At 37.3% G+C, this 27,554-nt stretch overlaps 1 protein-coding gene across 4 annotated transcripts in view; it reads right to left on the reverse strand.

Annotated features, from left to right (window-relative positions):
* The window catches only part of LOC126281756 (RWD domain-containing protein 2A-like), a 133,758-nt gene that overhangs the window by 58,436 nt on the left and 47,768 nt on the right, over positions 1–27,554 (reverse strand). For 3 of the 4 annotated variants that reach the window (XR_007551303.1, XM_049980954.1, XM_049980952.1), the window contains exon 3: positions 26,139–26,259. Coding sequence is in view for 3 of the 4 variants with exons in the window: in XM_049980954.1 (XP_049836911.1) it covers positions 26,139–26,259 (121 nt within the window). In the remaining variant the exon portion in view is untranslated. Of the gene's footprint in view, positions 1–9,580; positions 26,260–27,554 lie in introns of those variants that run through there. The other variant, XM_049980951.1, reaches the window with a different exon arrangement.

A 27,554-nucleotide genomic window follows, 5' to 3' on the forward strand; every position in this document is an offset into this window, starting at 1 on the left:
TAAATAGCACGAAGCTACAATTGTACTTAAATGTTTTCTGAGATTCTTACATTTAAATTTTACAAGTCCACATGACACAAGTGATTTAGTTCATACGAATGGAGGATGAGAATATTTAAATTCCATTCTACCATTGTGAATGCTTGTAAAAAGTTATTTTTACTACTACATCACTTATTTGTTATAATAAAGGTTTATGATCAATCAAGAATGCAAATAAATATTTTTAAGTACATATCATTAAAGGAAGCTGCATTGATACGACATATGCTACTGGGAAACAGTGCTATTTTGATATTGCCAAAATAACATTTTCCAATGCATATTTTTTTCTTCAAAACTGTAACATCAGCGACATTCACGAGCCCAATTAATGAAAACAACATACTCCACTATGGAACTTCCTTGTCAACAATTAGGAGTCAACAACAAAACAACAGTTTTTGTCATCCTTTTTCAGCTCTTGCAATTATCAAATTTAAATAAGAGCACATACGTAAGATATTACAACATTTCACCAATTTTTCGCAAAATATTAAGAATAACTGTTTGGAGGCTAAAAATGAAGTGTCAGTTTCTCTCTTTGCATAAATTAGTGAAAAATGTAAAGCTAATCATAAATCCAATGATTACAAGTTAAAAAATTAAGTGCACTGCACACAATTCTGTTAATACATAGCGTTGACATTACAGCACAGATCATAGCACTCACTCGCTTGAAGCTCTGCAGTTTAGATTTATACATTAACAAATACAAAATCCCTAAGGTAAGTCTTTCCGCTCTCGGGATTGGAATGACTCCTTCCCTCTCCCTTAAAACCCACATTCTTTCATCTTTCCCTCTCCTTCCCTCTTTCCTGACGAAGCAACTGTTGGTTGCGAAAGCTTGAATTTTGTGTGCTTGCTTGTGTGTCTATCGATCTGCCAGCGCTTTCATTTGGTAAGTCACATCATCTTTGTTTTTAACAAATACAATTATTTATAACCTGCACTCATAAGCATGTTACGTGCTGTTAAGGCTTATGAAATTCATTGTTTTATGTCAAATTATAACACAATATGGCAAAAAAGATCTGTAATATTTATTCATGAAGTACATGAAAAGAAAAAAAAAACTGATCACCACAGATAAACTATTGGCTCATGTCACATATTATTTCGTTGTAATCTTACAGTAGCACTGACAGAAAAACTTTAATTGGTACTGTGACTGCCTCTGTTTTCAGGGACAAAGAGTGATGCTCAAATAAAAACAAGGCAAAACCTTCATTACAACAAGAATACCAAAGTTAAATTGCAACTCTGTTTACAAGCATCTCCTCTGAATACAGCTACCATTAAAATGTGACAGTTACAATGTAGAAATTAAATTTTCCAGTTCACAAAAAATTCAGGTTCATTTTTTTTAGTACAAATACTTGTCTCAGATATGAGCTAAACAGACAATATTAAAAAATTTGCTTCTTCCCATCATATCCTACAGTCCGGAGAGCTGCATTGTAAGGAAAAGATGCAGGTGAACTACAAGCTTGTGAAATGAAACTCCTTAGATCTGCTTTCCAAACGACAAGGAGAAGCAAGATCAGAAACAAGCAAATAATGAGCTACCTCCAAGTTTAAGTGACCATGGAGGAAAGTCTGAGTGTAATGAGACTGAAGTAGATTAGTGAAGCACAACAGCAGCAGCCAAACTTAATACCCCATCAGTATTTGGAAAGGAACATGCCAGGGTGACGACATCTTGGAAGTCCAAGAAAGATGTGGCTGGGTCAATTTCAGGAGACCTTTAAAGGAAATGTGAGACAAAAGATGCTGTAGTGAGGGAGGAAACCTAGCAAGACAGAAACAACACGAGGGAAATTGTTTACAAAAATCCTACCTGGTTTGCTGGAAAGACTTTCCGATGATGAAGATTTGTTAAAGAAAATATTCACAACATTCCACAATTTCTGAGCATCCAATTGCAGTAAGGGTCTATGTTATGTAATACATCAACAAATTAGTTGGAAATATGTCACTCACATTGATAGTAGATCTCAGAAGTTCCGGATTAAAATTGTCTTGCCTCCATCTGCAGTACACTCCTAGGACATATTCTTAGTATAAACATAATAACCTACCTAGAACAAAAGAACTTCTTCATGGAGTCAGTATTAATTCCAAGAACACTGACCATCTAAAGACCAGTCAATGATCAACGATATGAATTAGGGTAGACTGCTATTCACATGGAGCAACAGACAGGCACATTTAAAAGTAGTGTGAGGAATCATACGTAGTCCTTAATTATATTAAGAAAAACACGCACATTTGTATATGCACAACTCTCACACACAGGACTACATGAGTGACCAGAGATAACAGTGACTGTATGTGTGCTAGCTATGTGCGTATGAATGTGTGTGTGTTTTTTTCTGAATCTCAAGGACTTAGTCAGATAGCTGAGTGTGCTTTTAAATGTATGTGTCTGCCACTCAATACCCCCCTCACTGTGGTGAGTAGCAATATGTACTATTTCATATAATTTGTATTCCAGTTTGGATTTTCCATTTCCCTGGATTTGTCCACTTCAGTGCTCTCCCAAGAGCTGTTGGCATGGTTGCCCAGTTGGACTGAGTGTGTCATGTTCTTGAAATGAATTTTGATGCAGTACCATACTAATGTATGCTAAAGAAATTACATTCTTATAGGGTTTCAAGTCAGTCCTGTGATTGAACTGAATTTAAAAAACAGCATGCTGACCAGGTCAGTGTGAGTAATTTTAATAATCTTGGGTGTGAACCACCAAAGAGTGTATTAATGGCTGAGAATGCAACTTCAATCTTTCTGTAGATGAGTTGGGCATCTATGAATGGGTGTTACCCGGAAGCAAGACCTGTCCCATACATCCTCCCAGCACAGCCTATCCAATCAAAGGCAGGGCTACCTGTGAAAGCAGCAATGTGCTCTAGAAGCTAAGCTGAAACCACTGTGCTGCATTCTATGTGGGCATGACAAACAACAATCTGTCTGCGATTCTTGAAGCTTTCCCAGCACACTGAATGTTCGTTGAGGTTTCAGGATTGCAGCTGGATCATGTTGATTTCTTGCCACAATATTTTGGCTGGCAACCATACAGCCTCTTCAGGTGAATGTCCATTACTGGAGACAGTAAGTTCCTGGTGTGAGCTTTATAACAAAACTTGGCACAGAAATGCATATGCATTGGTGGCCGTCACAGGAGCATCCTCTATCAAAATCCGCGCCCTCTGGGAATACTGTTCTATCTGCAGCGCACAGGCACGTACGTAAAGGTGAAAACTACACGTCCGCCCTTGGCCAGAATAGGCACTCATGTTGCTAAAAACAGCTGGAACACCTACAGTCAGTGTTCAGAGGTAATGGTTACTCTCCACATCAGATTAGCACAGAACTAAGAAGGAAGAGACATGACCACCCACAACATAAAGAAGATAAGGAGCTGTTCAAGTCCAGGGTGCTTGTTCCATATGTCGGCAACCTTTCATCTAAAATAGGCAGGACCCTAAAGAAACATCAAGTTAAAGTAATCTTCCAGCCACCGGCGAAGATTAGTGCCCTTCTCACTTTGGTAAAAGATGATTGGGTCTGCTGAAGGCTGGGATCTACAAAATTCCTTGCTAGTGTGGCAAAGATTACATAGGTCAGATGACTTGCACAGTACATGAAAATGTGTGTTGAACATGAGCAACACTCTTGCCTTTCACAGCCCAGTAAGTTGGCTGTAGCTGAGCATTGTATTACCACAGGACACACTATGGATTTTTCTGCCACGAAAATCTTGTCACCAGTAATTAAAGAATCTCTGTTGATATGCCTAGCACAAAATCTTATAAATCATGATGGAAGTTTTCAACTGGACAAGGCTTGGGACCTGGTGATCCCTCTAATTTCTTCTGAGAGAAGACAGTTGATTCATAATGACATGTCTGGTGACATCTAATGTCTGTTTTTAGTGATGCGAGCGCACATTCCGACAGAGGGTGGACATGTAGTTTTCACCTTTACATGCCTGCACGCCACAGATAGAACAGTATTTCCAGAGGGTGCAGATTTCGATAGAGGATGCTCCTGTAATGGCCGCCAATGCACATGTGTTTCTGTGCCATTTTTTGCTATAAAACCGATGCCGGAAACTTGCAGTCTCCAGTGACGGACACTCTCCTGAAGATGGCTGGACAATTGCCAGCTGAAATATCATGGCAAGAAGTCAACATGATTCCTCTGCAATCCCGAAACCTCATCAAACAACAAGCTGTCTGTCCGAGTGAATGGCCACCGAGAAACTGTGGCCAAGAAACAGCTGGACCACCCACTTGCTGAGCACACTGCGCAACACAATGTTCTTCACTTCAATGACTGCTTTACAGGCTGTGCCACCTGGATCCTTCCTACGAACACCAACTTTTCTGAATTGTGCAGGTGGAAACTCTCCCTGCAATATATCCTATGTTCCTGTAACCCTCTTGGCCTCAAACTTCTTTAGTCACTGTCCCCTCCCCTGTTCCCATTACAGCACTACAAGCCTTATTCCAACAACACACCCACAGTATTTTTACATCCCTCCTTTTTCACCCACTCCCCCCCCCCCTCCCCCCCGTCTCATGGCGTGTCTGCACCGAGCCACCCTCCCTCACCCCATTATATATCTGTATATTCCCACAAGCAGCATTTCACCATCCCCCACCCCTACCCTGCTATTCCTTCTCATTGCTGCCTAAACGTCCTTCTCACACTCACCATTCAGATTGCTCCTATTATGATGCGCTGTGGCTCGCAGTCTGACCACGATGGCCAGAGGCAGTGGTTTTGTGTGTGTGTGATTTGTGTTTATATATATATATATATATATATATATATAATAGAAAGAAACTTCCACATGGGAAAAATATATTAAAAACAAAGATTCCAAGACTTACCAAGCGGGAAAGCGCCGGCAGACAGGCACAATGAACAAAACACACAAACACACACACACAGAATTACTAGCTTTCGCAACCGATGGTTGCTTCTTCAGGAAGGAGAGGGAATATGTCTGCTTGTGTCGTGTGTGTGTGTGTGTGTGTGTGTGTGTGTGTGTGTGTGTGTGTGTGCGCGCGTGAGTGTACACCTGTCCTTTTTTTCCCCTAAGGGAAGTCTTTCCGCTCCCAGGATTGAAATGACTCCTTACCCTCTCCCTTAAAACCCACATCCTTTCGTCTTTCCCTCTCCTTCCTGAAGAAGCAACCATCGGATGCGAAAGCTAGTAATTCTGTGTGTGTGTTTGTGTGTTTTGTTCATTGTGCCTGTCTGCCGGCGCTATATATATATATATATATATATATATATATATATATATATATATATATATATAACAGAAAGAAACTTCCACATGGGAAAAATATATTAAAAACAAAGATTCCAAGACTTACCAAGCGGGAAAGCGCCGGCAGACAGGCACATGAACAAAACACACAAACACACACACAGAATTATGAGCTTTCGCAACTGCCAGTTGCGAAAGCTCGTAATTCTGTGTGTGTGTTTGTGTGTTTTGTTCATGTGCCTGTCTGCCGGCGCTTTCCCGCTTGGTAAGTCTTGGAATCTTTGTTTTTAATATATATATATATATATATATATATATATATATATATATATATATATATATATATAAAACAGAAAGAAACTTCCACATGGGAAAAATATATTAAAACAAAGATTCCAAGACTTACCAAGCGGGAAAGCGCCGGCAGACAGGCACATGAACAAAACACACAAACACACACACAGAATTACGAGCTTTCGCAACTGGCAGTTGCTTCGTCAGGAAAGAGGGAAGGAGAGGGGAAAATGAAAGGATGTGGGTTTTAAGGGAGAGGGTAAGGAGTCATTCCAATCCCGGGAGTGGAAAGACTTCCCTTAGGGGAAAAAAAGGACAGGTGTACACTCGCACACACACACACATATCCATCCGCACATACACAGACACAAGCAGACATCTTGTGTCTGTGTATGTGCGGATGGATATGTGTGTGTGTGTGTGTGTGTGTGTGTGTGTGCGAGTGTACACCTGTCCTTTTTTTCCTCTAAGGGAAGTCTTTCCGCTCCCGGGATTGGAATGACTCCTTACCCTCTCCCTTAAAACCCACATCCTTTCATTTTTCCCTCTCCTTCCCTCTTTCCTGACGAAGCAACTGCCAGTTGCGAAAGCTCGTAATTCTGTGTGTGTGTTTGTGTGTTTTGTTCATGTGCCTGTCTGCCGGCACTTTCCCGCTTGGTAAGTCTTGGAATCTTTGTTTTAATATATATAGTCCATTTCAGAAGATAGCCTTTTGGCTTAAAGTTACTTGTTTAGCAGTCTTTTTGTTTTGCCTGTCTGCGACTCAACATCTCCACTATATGGTGAGTAGCAATCCATCCTTTCATTAATACTTTTATGAAAAGGATGGGTGCTACTCACTATTCTTTTCATAACTTTGTTACATTCCATCCTGGATTTCCATTGTTTCTTTTCATAATACTGTTATCCAATAAAAACAGTAATAATATTTTATCCAGCCTGCACAGAGACTGGTAACAAATTTATTACTGAAATTGTCAAACCAGTAGATGAGTCTGTGGTTGTTGTTATTAGCAGCACATTATTTGTAATTTTCCATTGAGCTCACACAATGTCACATATAGTTCACAATATTATATGTTTTGGTGCTTAAGCCATCATCAGATTCATTCCGAAGTGTTCTTCACATACATACATCAGTGTCAGTATCACTGTCCACATGGGTACCAAGACACTCACGAACCAGAAAAACATCTGAGGATGAATCTTACGAGGACTTACAGCTGTTACTATATGCAACATGGTATAATATATAAGGAAAATTACAAATAAATTGGAATCTAACTCTAAATGTACAGAAATATTAGCAGTGACAACATTGCAAGCCACTGAAGTGGCATTAAGATTCGAATGCTGGAAATAGATTGTGAGCCACATATTATTATTATTATTATTATTATTATTATTATTATTACTGTAAAAGCTAACAGTCTGTTAAGTTTTAAATGGTATATACTCAAAGTAACATGTCAAATACAGGAAGAAAACTTTCACAGAAGATAACACAAAATTCTATTTTCATGTTGAAAAACTGAAGATTATTTAGTTCTCCATCTCCAAGTCATTGTGAAATATGAGAAATTTATGTTAGTAGATTCTCAGCTTCTTCCTTAAAAACACAACAGGAGAAAAAAATTCCAAATTTAATTTTGCATCCTAGTGCTGGGTCAATTATGAGATTTTCAAAAACTCAAATTCCTTTTCAGAAATAAAAGAAAGTACCTGTTTCAGGCAGCCTATCTGAACAAATCAGTTACACTATGATGTTGCATAGGAGGTCTAATTGACAGGAGATGGTATATACTAAGAGCCTACATAAATTCAATTTTCAAAAACCATTGTTCATAAATGTCACAAAATGTTTAACAATTACCATCATTCATTTATAAACTGCAATTCGAAATAAATGATGATGTGTTTTAAGGACATGTAAGTCTATCATTCATTCAATGTTAGAGACCCATACATTTCCTGTGAGAGTAAAATGTCTAGAAAGTTATTCTAAGGAAAGTTCTGGCAGTATGGACACATAGGTACCAGAGCTGGTGAGGTGTAGTGTGTGATGATGACAGAGGTGCGGGTTGGAAGGGGTTGACTTGTCCGTCTGCCAATATCATTCTAGACTGAAGCACATTCTTTACTACGGCTCCGATTATTTTTCATAATGCCCGCAAATAAGGGATACCCTTCCCAAGATTCTTCTTATTCCTTCTAAAGTGGAATTCCAAGTCCACCTGACTTACATAATATTCTGATCCATCTCTACGCTACTCCCACTCCCAATCCCAAGCCAAATGGGTCATATCTCTGTGAAAGACACAGGTGCAAGACCCGATTGATTCGTACACAGAGCACAACCTGCTCCAGTCCCATCACAGGCTTATACTACCCCAGCAGAGGTGGAGCCATCTGTGACAGCAGATATGTCATATACCAGCTCTGGTGCATGAACAACCACCATCGAACTGTGGCCAAAACCAAAGCTGACCACCCAGTGGCACAACATGCTCAAGTTCAATGGCTGCTTCACAATCCTTCCTCCCAACAATAGCTTTTCTGAACAACATAGATGGGAGTTCTCCTTGCAATACATCCTATGCTCCTGTAATCCTCCTGGCCTCAATCTGTGCTAACCCACAGTCTCAAATCCTTTAGCAAACAGTTACCCCATTGTCTGTACCATAACCCTCTCCCAATCCATGCCTCTACGTCATCATCATCATGTGCTTCACGTCATCGGCTTTGGTACCCATCTACCACACGCCTGACTTGTGTACCTGCAACCCCCTTCCTACCTGCACTCCTTGCCTCACTGCTGCCTCACACCAAGCTGTTAGCTATCCATCTCCAACCTCTCCTTATGCTTTCCATGTCTTTTTCCCTCTACCCATTCCAGATGGCACAATCCTCTGCCCAGTCCAACTGCTCAAGTGCAATCTTAACACAAGTTGTTCGCTTATTGTTTGTCATTTCCTCCAATACAAATATGGAAAAAAAAACCTGTTGGATATGTTACTTTAAAAACCATTAATTGATCTATAAAGTCCAAATTAACAGCATTTATGTCAAATCAAAAGACATATATCCTTCTTGCATATCAGAGATGTTTCAGTCATTTAGGTAGATGAGAGAGGATAAACTACTATTGGCAAATGATTTTCTGAGACTTTATACTACTGACATCTTCAAAAGATTCGAGAGCCCCAATCCACACTTAATAACTTGCCACTTGCATGATCCTGGGACATTATAATCTTCAGGAATGACTAAGCAGGCTACTGTGGTCAGTTTTTATAAACTTTCTGGTTTTAATTTCAATTGTAACAGAAAATGCCCAAAAATATTGACCATTCTGTAACCTCAAACTGTAGCTCTGTGCTCTCTGTTCACTTAAAAAATTTTGAGGACAATCTAAATAAGATTCACGCAGTTCAAGATTTATTATTTTATTCGGTGCTTGTAATTTTCAGCAACTGTTGTATTATTATTATTATTATTATTATTTTCAGGGTAAATTTCAGTCATCAGTTGCAAATAAATTTTATTATGCTTTACCAGTTTTGGCAAATTAATTTGTCATCTTCAGGTGGTTAATTTAGAGGGATAATGCCACGGTATGTTGAAACTGGTAAAGCATAATAAAATTTATTTGCAACTTATAACTAAACTTTATCCTGGGAAAAAGGGATTCAAGATTTGTTTTTCTTTTCAGTCATTTTCACCCCATCAGATTATGTTTTGGTTCTAATGTGTCCAGTGTGTACAAGCTTTTACCAACTGCGATGTTTAACAATTTTTACTGTGGAATAAAACAGCTTTCTATCCCTTATTGATTAACTGTTTCCCACTGTCCCTTTGTATCTGCTTCACATTCAAGTAACAATATATAAAAGGCTGGCAATGGATTATTATAAAACATTTTGACACTTAAAAAAATAAGGCATGATAACACACACAAGGAGATAACAAGCAGTGACATTTTATTGGACACCATCTTCTCCTTTGATATTTTGGTCATGAATACAGCAACAGCTGAAGATCTACTTTCACAAAAGTGTAGGCAGTACAACAATGAGCATTTTCTGGTAGAAAAAAAATGCATCTTCTTAGTGGTGTTAGCCAGACACAATCCCTTAAATACCAAAATATGGCATGCTCTTAGTAAGAAATATCTACCAGAAGTCTTGGTCAGAATATGGCAGTGACAAATTATGGTTTTTACCAATGCTATCTTTCTCCAAAATATACAACCAATACAGGAATCTTTATCAAAATTACTATATAGTTCCATTATTTAGTGTATATTTGTTATTGAGTAAATGTCCATTGCTTAAAACATTTTAGCAGGCACAGCAATACACAAACCAAGTATGTGGAACATTAATAAATCAAAATGAAATTTATCCCACCTTAGTTGCCATTATTACTTTCTATGAGTCCTAAAAAATGAAATGAAGTTCATTAAATTGTCATCATATGTTGTTTTGCAACAGTAAACCAAACAAACATGTATTTAATAAAGTGGAGATACACATTCCCAGCATACCAGGCTAACTTACGCTACATACACATTCACAGGAAAAGCTGCCTTACATTATAAAAAGTTCCTTAAATACATCACATAAAAGCACCTTACTGTGAATAAATGAATTATTTAAACAAAAAAGTTAATACTTCATAAAACCCAACCATGGTTGCATAAACAAATCTAAAATCCATATGTAGAAACAACTAACTATAACCAAGTTACTACTAGAGCATAGAGTAATTATACGCAAAAATGGGAATCTTGGCACAGCATTTCATGCTACTACACATCATAGAATTTTAAGCTTACAATATGATTCAAACTTATTTCTGCAAAAGGGAGATTTCAATATCTGCTTAACACTAACATCACAGTGTCTGCTAATTATATACACAATGATAACTTTTAGTTAAACTATAAAAGATTTAGGCACCTCATTTAGTGTACACAGCTCTGCTGTGAAAACACCACCTACATCAATATTACTATTAGAAATTTACACTATCACAAATAAAACAGCAAGCACTCTTGTGTCTGATATTACAGCACTACCAAGTTTTGTACTCAAGCTCAGAGTCATAAAATAAATTAGCAGACATAGTTGTGTGAATCAGGCATAATCTTAGCATATGTAAAAAGTAGCAATATGTATTTACTGCCCTGAAGTGACAAGCATTTTCTACCTCATTTTACCAGCATATTTTACTGAGAGCTAGCACTACATCAAATCTGCAACACAAGATGTTCTGATATGCTTTGGAGCTAACAAAATACAACACACATTGAAACAGCCGAGGAATCATGAATGGAAGCATGGAATAAACCAAACAGTGTTGTCATTGATGGTGTCAATTAAAAAGTTAGAGATAAAATTCACAGGTTTTAACGTTTTACAAGCAAGTACAGTGATCACATTGTAGAAAGTAATGCAGAATATCTGACACCAAAAATAAAATCACATCATTCTGCTCCTATCTAGATAAATTTTTTACTGCTTGTCTGTCCACTTTTTTTACATCCTTTTATTACACTGAAAGAAAAAAATGCATTATTTGTGTAAATCTATTCGATAACAGTACTTATTACCACCATAAAAGTTTCTCAAGAACCAACATTACTGGTTAAAATAATCACCAGTCACACAAGTGATTTACTATCACAACTGGTTTTAATTAATGAATCTTCAAATGTCCACCAGGAAATATGGTAGCGCAGTACAAGGTTTATACAAGCCTATTACAGTGAAACAAATCTCAAGAGACCACAAAGCATACTTTGTACAATATTTCATTGTGGATGCCAGCCACTAGATAAACATCATGGCGGCAAAAGACCTGTGATATTGGAACTAATTGTTCACTATTTTACATTTCTACAGTCAAGAAATACCTTGTTAAATTTAAAATTTCCTGACATACTGTTGGTTCTATAAAATTTTGGGAGAACTGCCAGGTGTCTGTAACAAGTTCCACACAATTAGCTGTTCTCCTAAAATTTTACAGAACAAGAAATACTTTATAAATACCTTATCACCACAGGTAAGCTGTGGACAAAATAGTTACAATTTTATCAGCTGTATCACAGAAACTATGAAGATTTGTGACATTCTAGTTTTTAACACAGATATAATACACTTCCTTCAGTCCCCTGGTTGTGCTCTGAAGTAGTACATAAGTACATAATTTGAGCTACTATGCCCCTGTTCTTGTTTTGATGATTACCCTTTGCTCAATACTTCCACTATACATTGAGTAAGTTATATTCACTCATTGCATTAATAACATGGTAAACAAAATTAGCATGAATAAGACTGACACATAAGGTTTATCATCTCTTAATATTTCCAGGGGATTTCAAATTCTTTCTAGTGGGCCCACAGCATGCATGAGGTTGAATGATGACATATTTTCATTTTTTGGTACAGGTTTCTGTTGCACTATTTATTTATTTATTTATTTGCTTGTAGTGATACAAGTTACACAACGAGTTTGTTTTGGAATTTTGACATTATCAAGTGTTCTTATGAAGGTGGTATGATATTGTTCCTTACATCTGTATTAGTCAATGTCTATGTACAGCACATTATGCTTATGTCTTAGTGAAATGACACGATGCATATCACATCTTGTAGCATGAATGTTAGTTGCCTTTTTGTTATGTCAGTGACATGTTATTTACATGTACTTTTATTTGCATGATCCTGGTAAAATTATTTTTGACAGGTATCTCTAAAAAATTGAACATAATCACTGACTTTCCATGAAATATAAATTTCATTGTAAGCATATAGCATTGCCAAAGCCCAAACTGTCAAAAATAATTTCATTGGGATCATGCAAATAAAAGTATGTATAAATAACATGATCACAACAAGACAAAAACACAACCGACATTTATGCTCCAAGATGCAATATGGACTACGTCATACCAGCTAAGACATAATGTGCAATAAATAAACACAGATTAACACAGACATAAGGAACAATATTATATCTTATACCATCTTCACAGGTACACCTGATAATGGCAAACTGCCGAAATGAACATGTTGTGTAACTTACCACTATTGGTAAATAAATGAATAGTACAGCAAAAACCTGTACCAAAAAATAAAAATATTTCCAGGGGAGTTATTTGCAGTTTATATTAACAGTACTTCATCGGTTTAGCACAATGAAACTCTAACAGCTGCAGAGCTCTTGAGCTCTGATTCCTATTGCACTCAAATTGTAGGTGGTCAGTTTGAATTCTAGCAGTAGGAAAATTTTCATCATCAATATTTGGCTGGCAAGAAAGAAAGAGAGGTAGTGATGCAAACTTCCTGATTAACTCTCCAGACTTTACACCAATCTATGTGTTAAATTCCAAAACTCTCCACCATGTCTCATGGAGTGAGGGCATGCAGCAATGTTGGCAGTGTTCCACACACTGGAAAGAGAAGTTTATCTTGGCAACTCCCAGGATATTATTCAAGAGGAATTCTCTCTCTCTCTCTCTCTCTCTCTCTCTCTCTCTCTCTCTCTCTCTCCCCAAGAAAATTACATTTATGGACACTTGACATATGAGCCATCCAAGTTGATCAATGAGAAACACTTACATCAGGTCCTGAGTCACATGAGTAAATGCACTAAGCTGTTTCTATTATTAACCCACTATCACAGCTCTGTACAAATTCCTGAACAGATGGCAAATGTATGGTAAATGTTATATCTGACATATCTTGTTTGTTGATACTTGTGTAATAATCACTATCAAAATACAGCCAAAAAGTAAGTATTATGGACACACTGATAAAACACACTGGGCTAATTTAAAGGCTCTAAATTTGGAAGAAAAATCAAAAATCACGATTACACTGATGAAGAGGACTAGAAATAAAACACAATCTGATTCATAAACATTTTATATCAGAAATGTGTCTAGAAACAATTATGCTAAACAAGCTTTGGAATGTCTTGAATTTCAGTAAGTCTTTGCTCCTCTTGGGGTTCAGTTTATAAGATCTACTGTGCCACAGAGCTGCAAGAGAAATCGAAATCTCCAAAATGAATCTGTCATTCTGTAATGAAATAAGTGCTTCTGTAAAACTCCCTGGCAGATCAAAACTGTGTGCCAGAATAGAGTTCAAAACCTGGTTCAAGTCCTTAGCTGGCATACAATTTTAATCTTCCAGAAAGCAACAGAAACCAATTACCCCGTGACTCAGAAAATGCCATGTCCAAACACTCCTTAATGGTAATACTATTCAAGTTTTGTACAAAAGAAGCCTCACAGGGATTTACAATGGCAAATGGGTAGGCTGCATATCCACATCTACACTTTTTGTCCTGAGTTGGTTGCCACACTCCACAAGACATCAGCTACAAAAAAAAGAGTACTGAAAATAGATACCAACATGATGAACATTTTAATCACACCACAGTTCTCTTGAAAAAGATTACCCAAGCTCATCTAAGTATTAAGGGTGCAGTTGTATAGAGCACAATGTTTTCAAAATGCACATATCTGAAGAACAGCAATTGTTTGCCAATTGTTTCATCTATGTATGAGCCTTCTGTAAGGAGTGTGAACACATGGGAAACCAAATGACTGTGTAACATGAACCTAGAAATATCCTACCAAACTATTCTGTTTTATAGTGGCATCCAAAAATGAGATACACAACAGTACCTACGCTGACCACAAAGCTTTGTCTTCACTTCCATTTTAAAACAAAGATTTGGGTTCAACATCCTGGCAAACATGGGGTTGTCAGAGACAGCAGTCAAGATCATATCAGACAAGGATAGGAAAGGAAATCACTGGCTTTCTTTTCAAATCGAGATCCTAGCAGTCACCAAAATGACTGAAGGAAAACATGGGAAAATTAAGTCTTGTTGGGAGGACAATTTGAACACAGTCCCACTTGAATGTAACAGATTTATCCCAAAAGATCCGTGAACAACTATATGAAATTGGTGTCAAATACCAGATTGTAGTTGTTTCTATCTTACTTGCTTGACTATGAAAGCTAGGCACTTTACCACCTTAGCATTAAGAAACTACAACATTTCACTACCAGAAACTTCAGTCAATTATGAAATTCAAAAGAGAGGATGAGATAACCAATGTTCCACGTCTTACTGAAACCATATTGAAGCATTGTCATTAGCCACGTAGATGAACTGGTCACATACAGCACATATGCGATGAAAGAATTCCTGGACAAATCTCTCCAAGAAGTGTCTCTAAAACCCTAAAAGGGCCAGTTCAAAAAGATCTTGAAGAGTGCAATCATAAATCTAAATACTCTGTTACTTAACCATCTCAGCTGGAGATGTTCTGCATAAGTGAGATGGGACCTAAATCTTCAACAGAGGTGACAATCCTTTGATAAAATTGACTCTGATCCTCTCCACCCAACTTCAATTAGCTGCAACAATTGTAGCTGCATGTTTTACACATGGAGTGGTCTCCCAAAATTCCCACAGGCATCTCTGCAAGAAACACATGCTCGCTCTCTCTCTCTCTCTCTCTCTCTCTCTCTCTCTCTTTCTGTCTCCCAAACTGTGTTCCATGTTACCCATTTTGAGAAAAAACTCATAGAGAAACAGACCACTTGCTTGATACAGAGGTCTACCAATAATCAAGCCCTAAAAGTCAGCAAGACACAGTAAGTAACAAACATTAAAAGTTACATAACTAACAAGGGGACTTTACAGGATGAACACTAACTTTCTTCATACTTATGGCAGCTGAAGCTCAGTGCACAGACATCAGTTTTCTAAAGCAGGAAGGCACAATTTTCAAAAGAACTTGCAAGCTATCAAGTAAAAAACAATCTGTAGTTGAGTGCTTAGAGCAAAAAATCCTGAAACTGTAATACTGATAATTCGAATCTTGATAGTCATTTTATTAAAATATTATGATTAAACATATGTTAATTTACATTTATTCAGAAATATGGAATTGCAATAAAAGTAAAAAATGAAGGAAAAATGTAAAGAAAAAAAATGTTGTCATTAGTGAGATTCGAACCATCGACAGTACAACACAAACTAGCCCCTGATTATGGGCTAATCTCATTCCTAATCATTTCATAGATTTTTAGAAAGCAGTGACTAATAGGACATAGACCCACGTAACTAGTTTGCAGTCCCTCTGGCTTAATTTTGAGAATGCTAAATTTTATCCAAACAAGAACCTTTTTTTTACATCTAAACAATTAAAACAGCTGCCGCCTATAATAGTGCCACCCATTTTCACTAGATCCAATGTAAGCCAGCTACTTCCCCCAAGAATACTGGGAAGCCATAGATGGACAGTTGAATTTACATGGACATGTTACTGAACAGGGGTGCCACTGTTCACAAATTCAATAGCCTTTGGTCGTGTTTGTAGTTAGTAGGCTTGCATGTTAACGATTGATAAAGAAGAGTACATTAATAGATCACTACCTGCAGTCAGTACAACAACATCTCCATGTCAAACAAAATTCAGTTGGCAATTACAGGCCTCAATGGTGTGGGAGAAATGACTGGCTAATATTGACTACCACTGCTGCAGAGAATCCAAACTTCCATTAATCCTTAAAAATGGAAGAAAGGTCAAATAGCACAAATAGTTTATGTTCACATTATTGCTCAGAAAAAAGAATAACTTGTATGTATCTTCCATAGTAGAGTATAGTTTGGAGCAAACACACAGAAGGAATTGTCCGAATACAACAAAATCAGTTCAAATACAAGAAGTCAGTTTGAATGTCAATGCCTCATCTGGAAGTACAAATTGGTAGTTACATGCAGTTGGTGAGTGCATCGAATGAATGTTCATTGAAGAATTTTATGCTCATGAAGAGTGTGACTGAAGCTGGTTTTGCTATCTCACCGGAAACCCCCTGAGAGTGACAGAACACAGATATATTGATGCAAAGGGAATCAACTGGTAAATTGACACAAAGGCACTTTCTGTAGAACACACCATTTATAATCAAAAAGTATGCCATCATAGTTTGTTCCTCCAGGTACAAGAAAAAGCTGGACAACAACCTCACAAGAGACAAGGTACTACTGTGTCAACATGGTGGTGTATTGTACAGAAGCTAGTTTTAGATCTAGCACACAAAGAAACATTGTGGCTGTGTGTAAGATCCACCATGAACCATATGGTAAAAGAGCAGAAATATTTTTATAAGTATATCAACATATTTACTTCTTGTGCCCCACCTCCTGCATTATATGGTCTTCTAATTTCTCATAATGCTCTAATCAGCATCTAAAAGTATGAGAAGTGCCTCTCAACAGTGGATCATTGTTTACTAAATGAAGCATTAGTATTTGTCCAAAAGCTGCTTGTTTTCTATAGCTTACTGTATAAAACACATCCAGTCTATCAGATTTAGTCTACATACTAGGCAGTACAAATAAAAATTTTGAGAGCAGTGCTAATCTTCATTAACATTAAAAAGCTGCCTTCACTTTCTACCAGTAAACAGGGATCTTCACAAAATAAAACAAAAAATACAAGCATATCATATAATTCATTTCTGTCAGTTATTTGGGGCTCAATTCTCGGGCTGTAATTTTCTCTCACGACTAAAAGGTGCAAATGCAATATATTTCTTACTTTCAGTGCAGAGGCAGTAATTGTTTTCCATGAGTTATATGTACTTGAATTTGTGTTAAAAAGAGAAAAAAGGAAGGAAGGAAGGAGGGAAGGTCAGGGTTTAACATTCCATCTATGACAAGGTATTATAGATGGGACATTGGCACAAATTGATTTAGGGAGACCACAGCAAACCTAAATTTGGATGGCAAGAGGATTTAAATTGTTATCCTTCCCAAAGCCCTCCCAGAGGACACCACCTTAATGAAGTCAAGGACTATGCCGACAGTAGTGTAGATACCAGCAGAGCCACCCAAGTCGGACAGGCCTTCACAGAGGAGCCAGGCAAAGTGTGTCCCACAACATAGAGCAGGGAGGGCTCTAGAGGCATAGAGAAGCTAGATTTCCTAGGGGAGCAAACTGTTACAAGAAAGTGAGGCACACTGGAAGGCCCCAAAGTGGCAGCCCCACTATCCAACTATACTTGTGCAGCCCCCATAAGGCGGTCAGGTGAAATAAAAAGTTACTGGCAAGCTATGTAGGGAACGCCAGATGGAAAAGGAAAAAGGTTAAAGATTTTGGTACGGCAGAACATGTAAACTTAATAACATGGAACGTCAAAGGGGTATCGACAAAGAAAGGATAACTACATAAAATATTAGAAGAGAGGAGCTGTGATATATAGTGTTTATCACAGAAACTGAAAAGAAAATGAAAGGAACTAAAGATATAGGAAATTATACTATGATATACAGTGGAGTAGAACAAAGCAAAAGAGTACAAGCTGGAGTTGCCACAGTAAAAAATAAAAAATGGACAAACAGACTGATAAGCTATGCATGGATAAACGAGTGGGTATGCAGCATAAGATGCAAGATTTCTAGAGGATATCTAACCTGTATAGCAATGTATGCCCCAAAGGAAGGAAGAATGAAAGAAAGCGAGACATTCTATGAAGATCTACAGAAAACAATAGATAAATATGATAAATAGAAATGACTATATCATAATTGGTGGAGACTATAATGCAAGAATAGGAAGGGAAATAATAGATAATATAGTTGGCTATGCTGGAGAGACAACAGTCAACAACATTGGAAGCATGTTAAGAGATTTTGCAACTTTCAACAACTTCAGAATATTAAACTCTTCCTTTAAACACAAAGACACACACATGGTCCACCTGAGGATTTAATTGACTGCTTAATAGCAAACCAAGAAACAGATGTTCTGTTTCAGGATGTGTGTGTATATAGAGGGTACGACATTAACACAAACTACTTCCTGCTACAAGCAAAAGTTGTCCTAAAGCAGAGTTGCCATAAGACACGTAAAAAATCCCCAGAACAACTAAGGGAGGTATATAAAGTCTACTTACTAGAACAGGAGTCAATCAAGAGTCTTTATCAAAGACGCTTAGATGCAATAATGGGCACAGTTCCAGAATCAGAGAGTACTGAAAATGAGTGGGAACATATTAAGAATTGCAGCCAGTGAAGCCTTAGGTAAAATAAAACACAGGAAGAAGAAAACGGGCCACATGATTTGGACAAAAGCAATTGAGGAGGCTGTTGAAATAATGAGAAAACTATATAAAAAATATCTACAACATCTAACTCAGGAGAATAATGAAGCATACAAGAAGCAGACAGCAGAAGTGAAAAAACTAAGCAGGAATCTCCATTAAGACGATAGGGATAACTTTGTTGCCAGTATTGAAAACAATGGCTATGGGAGACAAACACTTGCATATGCAATGGTAAGACACTTGAATAACAGTGAAAAGGACGTGTCAGATATCAATGTAATAAAGAAAAAAGAATGGCTGCATTATTACAAGGAAATGTGGACTGATGAAATGAACACACAAAATGATTGCGGTCTTGAAACAAATCCACATCATATTGAATTCCAAAAATTAGAACATGCTCTCAGATATACAAAGAACAAAAAGGCATAGGAAGTGATGAAATTAACAGTGAACTCATAAAATATTCTTCAGTAGCATTTCAAGATAGGTTCCTCAGATTTTTGAATCTTTGCTGGATAACAAAGGATATACCAACAGAATGGATGATCTCACTTATAAAACCAATATCTAAAAAAGGAGATAGATCAAAACCTGAAAATTATAGAGGCATATCACTATTAAATACAGTGTATAAGATCTATGTTAGAATAATAACCAAAAGACTATAACCCATAATGGAGTGCCTGCTGTCAGAAGAACAAAATAGATTCAGAAAGGGGAGAAGCTGTACAGAGAACATATTTATGCTACAGCAAATTATAGAAAACATAAGGAATTCAATAAAGAAACACACATCCTCTTCGTTGATTATGTAAAGGCTATTGATAAAGTAAATAGACAGCTATTGGAAATTTTAATAAGAAGAGGTATACCAATACACACTGTACAGGTAGTTGAAAAGATCTATGCTAACACAAGAATTTAAATAATTGAGGATAATGAAGAAACAACAAAGGTTATTAATTTAGGAGTTTGACAAGGTTGCAGCCTCTCTCCACTGCTTTTTAATATATACACTGACGACATTATATGGCAATGGAGAATGAAACTCAAGAACTATACATATAACTTCCATCGAAAAGATTACATTATGACATTGTTATTGCCAGATGACCAAGTGTTAATTTCGAATAATGAAGATGGACTTCAGAGAGCTGCCTATACTATACCAAACATGCCAGATATATAATATGACAATATCAATACAAAACACAAAATCCATGGCTTTCTGTGGAAAAAAATCCACTAAGAACTAAAATAATTATAGACAACAAAATTATAGAGCAAGTATATAGATTCAAATTTCTAGGAACCATGCTGTCGTACAGGGGAGACCTAGATCAAAAAGACAAAATTGAGAAATTTAAATACTTAAATGGCACTGTCAGAAAAGCCCTCCAACATAAAGTACGAACACAAACATATCTAAAATTTTATGAAGTTATGTCAGTACCAACATTATTATATGGAAGTGGATCTTGGGCAATGAAAACAAAAGATAAAATAAGATTACACGCCAATAAAATGAAATTCCTCAAGTACATAGCAGGACACCAAGCTAAATTTCAAAAGAAATACAGATATCAGGAAGTAATTAAATATTTTCGATATAAACAGTAACGTAATGCCGGCAAAAATGGATATCCCATCTGTTACACATCAAGAGAACCACAACTTTTTTGGTGATACTCCACAAGGTAAAAGAGCCATTGGAAGACCTGCAAAACGATGGAAGGACCGGGTGTAGCTGCAACAGGCTGAGGGAAACCCTAATGCATAACAGATGATGAAGGAGAAGAAGAAGAAGAAGAAGAAGAAGATCCTTCCCAATGAGAATCCAAGACACCACCTTACATTGTTTTACCTATGACAGTTATGGGAGAGCAGCAAATCTTTTTGACTGACTTGCTCCAAAATTCTGCGAATTAATTTAGCACAAGAGTTGCTATTGGAGCAGAAAGTGATAACATATATGAGATTAGTATGTTGCACGACCCCAAAGGAGTTGCACTGGCCAACAGGACAAGAAATAAAAATGCCAGTGAAAAAAAGAGGGGCGTGGTAATCAATTATACACAAAGTGATGGACAAATATGTAACATTTTGGGGCATACAACACAGCTGCAGCAATGACAAGCCCCAGGAGAAAGGAGTTGGAGAAAACTTACTACCAGCCAAAGGCTTCAAGAAAAATGTAAAATGATCAACAACCCAAGACTCACTGAACACATGCAAGACCTTGACCCTGCGGTGGGAACAGCTGTGGAAAAATAAAAGATATCACAAAAACTGTTTCCCTATGAACGTGAATATACTGAACTACACCTACCACAAATAAGGTATAGGTTTTGACTTGGAAAACTGTCTTTTGCAGGGCATGGGCACCAGTTAGTTGTACATACACTCTCAGTGTTGCCACAAGTTTCCCCCAAGTGAAATTCCCTGTCATTTCCCTGATTTCCAGACAAGTTTTATCATTTTCCCCTGACAAATTTTGAGATCTCAAGAGTAAGTAAAGACATAAGTTGGCAAGAAAAGGAGGGACTTCTGTATTTCTCCCTTGTGTTAGCAAAAATCTAAAGTACCAACATCAGCATCTTTTGTAATGGCATGTTTTAGAAGGAGAAAGCAAGCCAAATGTTATATATGTTTCATTAAGGCCACTATTATTTTATTTCAATAAAACAAAACACAACTGGTGACAAAAATACGCATTTCCTTAGGGTCACAAAACAGATTTAAAATGTCTTCACTGATTTCAGATATCACCACAGAAAAAAAAGTAGGCATCTTGAAAGAAATTTATAAGGCAGGGAAGAGTTATGTAAACCAACACTATAGATGACTGCCAATAAAATGTTGGTTCTACTATGTTCATTATTGTCGATTATTACCCACGGTGTTATGTTTATTATTATACAGGTATTGTATGATTTTTCAAATGGTTCAAATTGCTCTGAGCAATATGGGACTTAACATCTGAGTTCATCCGTCTCCTAGAACTTAGAACTACTTAAACCTAACTGACCTAAGGACATCACACACATCCATGCGCGAGGCAGGATTCGAACCTGCGACCGTAGCAGTCACGTGGTTCCGGACTGAAATGCCTAGAACCTGTGTGATTTTTCTTTCGAGAAATATATGAGTACATAGCATACAAAACACCAGCGATTGCCAGAATTTTCTTCTTCTTATCGTCCATAATTTCTAATATATGAGGATTGGAACTTTAATAGTGGCAACTATTTATTTGCAGCTTGTACAAAATAGATACGTGTTTCAAAGTTTTACTGACCTTGAAAGTAGTAAAGGTAGTCACCAGCGTTTTGGATAACCCGCTGTCAGCAATGTGGAAGTTGTAGGATACTCCTAGCAGTGCCAGTTGTGTCGACAGTTCCAGCGGCGCAGTCTATTGCCTGACAAATTTGTAGCAGTTCTGAAGTAAATTCCGTAAAGTGTTTCCTTCAGTTTAGAAATAGAGTTGAACTACATGAGGGCTTATCATGAGGGCTTAAGTCAGGGGAGTGCAGTTGGTGGTATAGCACTTAGCAGCCCCATCAGTCAAACATATCAGTAACAGCTTGCACAGAACGTGCTTGAGCGTTGTCCTACAAAATGACGGTCAGGTTCTGCAGAAAGTATCATCACTTCTGTCTCTAAGAGGGTCAATGGTTGTGTTCCAAAAATGAACAGCATAGAGACAGAAGCGATGCCACATTATGAAGGACCTGACCACTATTTTGCAGGACAATGCTCAAGCACGTACAGTGCAAGCTGTTACTAATTTGTCTGACTGATGCTACTCCACTCCCCTAACTTAAGCCCTAGTAAGTTCAACTCAATTTCTAAACTGAAGGAAACACTTCATGGCATTCATTTCAGACCTGCTACAAATTCATCAGGCAATAGACAGCACCGCTTGAACTGTCAACACAACTGGCATTGCTAAGAGTACCCTACAACTTCCACATTACTGGCAACAGGTTATACACAATGCTAATGACTACTTTGAAGGTCAGTAAAACTTTGAAACACATATCTATTTTGTACGAGTTGTAAATAAATAATTGGCACTATTAAAGTTCCAACCCTCGTATAAACTATTTTTGAAGTGCCAAAATGTACTACAATAAATAAAAGTCTATAAAATGCTGCACTGTACAATAAACTTGAGGTGAGTGTGTTGCATTTCCTGAAATCCATCACCTGTGGCCTCTAGACTGCCATGGAGCACCTCTGTCCTGGGTCCACGGATAAACCATGAAAATCCACAGCATTATGCCACACACAAACAAATCCAGCCTGCGGGCAGATTGGTGAGATGAGATTCGATGGGCAGGGCCTGTACATTAGTGACAAATGATGAGCTTCAGATCGGCAGGTCTGATCCGTTAGAGAAGCCCGCAGAAATGGCCTGCGGTTTTGGTCCATTGCAAAAATCTCCTTGTGTGGCCAGCTATTCACATGATGAAGTGAGACTGTGGTGATCAAATCATTCAAAGATAACTTGCACAAATAATCTGAGAATCAATACTAATGAGGATAGGCAGCAACTCATCATAAAGATTATCACTGAGCTACAGTCAGATATGTAGAAAAGGCTACCAGACACTCATAATTAAATCCAAACAAACCACTCCTCATACCTCCCTGCCTCATGTTGGCAGCTGCTAGGCTAGCAGCAAGAAGTGGTGGCTGCACCGACTGCAAGCTGAAGGGAGTGGTAGGAAAGTAGCAATAGGGAAGTGGCACACATTCTCAGCTGCACATAGCCAGTGACAATGCTTGTCATCTCAGTAAAGAAACCATTTCATCTACTGACACAAAACCAGATTTTTTGAGTGTCTTCTTCAAATTTCCCTGACAAGTTTGAAATTCCCTGATTTCCAGAACTTGTAGCAACTCTGGCTCTGGTTAAATATAAATACTACATATGATGGGCAAATCTAGAAGTGAACTTTTACTAATGCTTTTTTCACATCAGCGTGCTATTAATTCACAATCATCAGCCATGAGCTTTGGTTGTATCAATTGTCACAAAATCAAATTGTACACCAGAAAGTATTTTACTGCAGCAGTTGCTCACAAGAGGCAATAATGTCAGGAACTCTGGAATCTTATAACTACTGTATTAAAGCATCTTTAGCAACTCAATATGATCACTTTACACTTGTTCACCTTAATAAAATACCTGGTTTTCATAACTAGTGTTTAACAATTCACAGAAAGCCCTGGAGGCCATCATTTAACCATCAAGATGAACACATATTTCTGTCAAAACTAGGTATAATGGTTTGAGATTCAATAGATGTTGATAATGAGGATGAAACAGAAATTTGTACAGCAACTCAGCAATCCGATACCTGCAGAGGTACCTGCAATGATATTATTATTTAAATAAATGAGTAATTTATTGATACAAATGACCTTTCCCTGAGCTTTTTGATTGATTTGATCCAATCACTTTGTGCGTTAACTTACCAGACTTTTCCTTTCATTCTTTTCTTGCTCTTTGCTGGCTCCAACCTCTATCCATAAAGTTCAAGAGTTTCTGCACCCCCCCCCCCCCCCACCATCGTTTCCACATCTCTCACAGCTCTTTTTATTTCATAATACTGAGTGTAAATAAACAGATTTAATTTATGTTCTTGCAACTGAAAATCACATTTTTTACTTATTTCTCTCTTTGTTCAGACAAAGAGTAAAGAGATGACAGAATTAGAAACAGACAATCTCAGTCGTGTTAAGACAGACTACTCGGACAGCAATCTAGTGTAGCTATCAAACTTACTGAAACAGTCAAAAAGCTTATGTCAAGAAGTTCTAATGGATTTCGTCAACTTGCTCTGATTAATTTGTTTGACATGTTACATGGAAAAGGTTAACATGGAATTGAAGTTTTTGGACGCCAAAATGGACCTCACCTACTGACTACTTTTTTCAGCTGAAAAATAATGACTTATGAATTTGTAACAAAACATTAACTATCTGAAGCTTTTTTGAGTTTCTTCCAATTCTCATACGTGATTAGCTCTGATGTCATGGTGCGTGCGTCATATAATGTGCCCTAAGTGGCAACAGTGAAAATCCTGGAAAACTGAAATGTCCCTACACTGAAGTCAAAATCGTAGCGTAACTCAGTCAAACAGCAATTCACTATTGCATTTTTTCAAACAGTCAACTGTTTGTTAGAGCAAAAACTGACTTTCTTTGGTACAAAACTGTGTAGTTTTTGCATATTAACAAGTGAAAAATTATGGAACAGTTATTCTCTTTAAAATAAAAGATTTCTATGCATTGCCAAAATCATTTTCTATTAAACAATGTCCACAAGCAAGGAGAAACAATGAATGCTGTAAGACATGATCAAACTTGTAACCTGAAAGGGATAGCACAAAGACAGAGAACTTTGTCACTAATGTATTTCTTTTCCATCCATGTCATCTTATTGATGATTCCAGATGAACTACTGCCTCTACTGTTACTTCTCAGTGCTTTTAGGGTCAATCTCATCTATCCTGTTTTAGAAACCCATGCTTCTGAAGGACACAGCTCCAGTATTTTTTTCCAAATGAGTTAAGAGTCCTTATATAAAACGAATCAATACATTAGGCCAGCTCATGATGCAAAAATATAGGCTTCCCATTCGTATTTTCTTGTGTGCATACAAATGTGATGTAAATACAAAATACTGGTATTTACAAAGAATACCTCTGGTTGTATATTTTAAAACTCTGAAACTACTTGAATTCTAGTTTTGTAAAAATGATATGACACCAAATTGCGTATTACTTATAACTAGAAAATGAAACGCAAGATTGGTGTGAATGCCACAGTACAGTAATGTCTTTTCAACGAGGAATTACTCTCAACACTGATTAAATTTTTGTTCACTTTAGTACTGCTCATACTACATGGAAATGACAGCTGCTTAAATTTTATTCCAGTGTATGAGGACTTCCTTAAAGATCATAAGTATATCAAACATACAAAAATTAAAAAAAAGAAAGAAACCATTCTTAAATAGAAATAGAACAGGAATGAAACATAATTTTAATAGCTAAATGACAGAATTAATGAAATCTGTGAGAGAAACTTAACAACAACAATGGGTTGACCTGTACAACTACTTAAGACTTCATTTGGAAAATAGGTGTAATCATACATTACTATTTACACTAGAACTGCGATGAAGTACAGCTGTGATACAGACATACTGTAATTCAAACCGAGAAACAGTGAATATTTTTATGGGTGTTTTCTTCATTTACCATCCACACCGAAATAGTCTTTGAATACATAGCTGCAGTTATGTTCTGCAAGATACCTATAAAATTCACCCATGTCCATGTGATGTTCCTGAGATTTTCCCTTACCAGATTCAAAAGAAATCTCACGAAAACTGGGAAATTTCCGAAGTTCTTCCATTTCTCCTCCATTTAACTTGAAAGTTTCCTTCTTCTTACACATGATCTTTTTCCAGTTCATGCTCTTCACCTGGAAATTAATCATACAAAAATTTGATTAAAAACAGAAAAAGTTAGAAATGATGTGTTTATTGATTTGTATTTCTGTGAGTCTAAGATAAAAACAGTTCTTTAATTACATGGAATAATTTCATCTACATCTTCATGATTACTCTGCAATTCACACCATTCCACTCCCAAACAGCGCGCAGGAAAAACGAATACCTAAACCTTTATGTTCCAGCCCTGATTTCTCTTACTTTATTTTGATGATCATTAATACCTATGTAGGCAAAACTCAACAAAATATTTTCGCATTCGGAAGAGAAAGTTGGTGACTAAAATTTCACAAATATATTTCGCCGCGACGAAAAAGTCTTTGCTTTAATGACTTCCATCCCAACTTGCATATCATATCTGCCACACTCTCTCCCTTATTACGAGATAATACAAAATGAGCTGCCCTTTTTTGCACCCTTTCAATGTCCTCTGTCATTCCACCTGGTAAGGATCCCACACCATGCAGCAATATTCTAACAGAGGACGAACGAGTGTAGTGTAAGCTGTGTCTTTAGTGAACTTGTTGCATCTTCTAAGTGTCCTGCTAATGAAATGCAACCTTTGACTTGCCTTCCCCACAATATTATCTATGTGGTCTTTCCAACTGAAGTTGTTCATAATTTTAACACCCAGGTACTTAGTTCAATTGACAGCCTTGAGAAATGTACTATTTATCAAGTAATCGAATTCCAACGGATTTCTTTTGGAACTCACGTGGATCACCTCACACTTTTCGTTATTTAGTGTCAACTGCTACCTGCCACACCATACAGCAATCTTTTCTAAATTGCTTTGCAACTGATACTGGTCTTCGGATGACCTTACTGGACGGTTAATTACAGCATCATCTGCGAACAACATAAGAGAACTGCTCAGATTGTCACCCAGGTCATTTATGTAGATTAGGAACAGCAGAGGTCCCAGGACGCTTCCCTGGGGAACACCTGACATCAATTCGATTTTACTCGATGATTTGCCGTCTATTACTACGAACTGCAATGTTCCTGACAGGAAATCACGAATCCAGTTGCACAACTGAGACGATACCCCATAGGCCTGCAGCTTGATTAGAAGTCGCTTGTGAGGAACGGTGTCAAAAGCTTTCCGGAAATCTAGAAATACGGAATCAACTTGAGATCCCCCGTCAATAGCGGCCATTACTTCCAGCGAATAAAGAGCTAGCTGCATTGCACAAGAACGATGTTTTCTGAAACAATGCTGATCACGTATCAATAGATCATTCCCTCCGAGGTGACTCATAATGTT

Source organism: Schistocerca gregaria, chromosome 7, assembly GCF_023897955.1.
Source record: "Schistocerca gregaria isolate iqSchGreg1 chromosome 7, iqSchGreg1.2, whole genome shotgun sequence".
Classification (NCBI taxonomy): domain Eukaryota; kingdom Metazoa; phylum Arthropoda; class Insecta; order Orthoptera; family Acrididae; genus Schistocerca; species Schistocerca gregaria.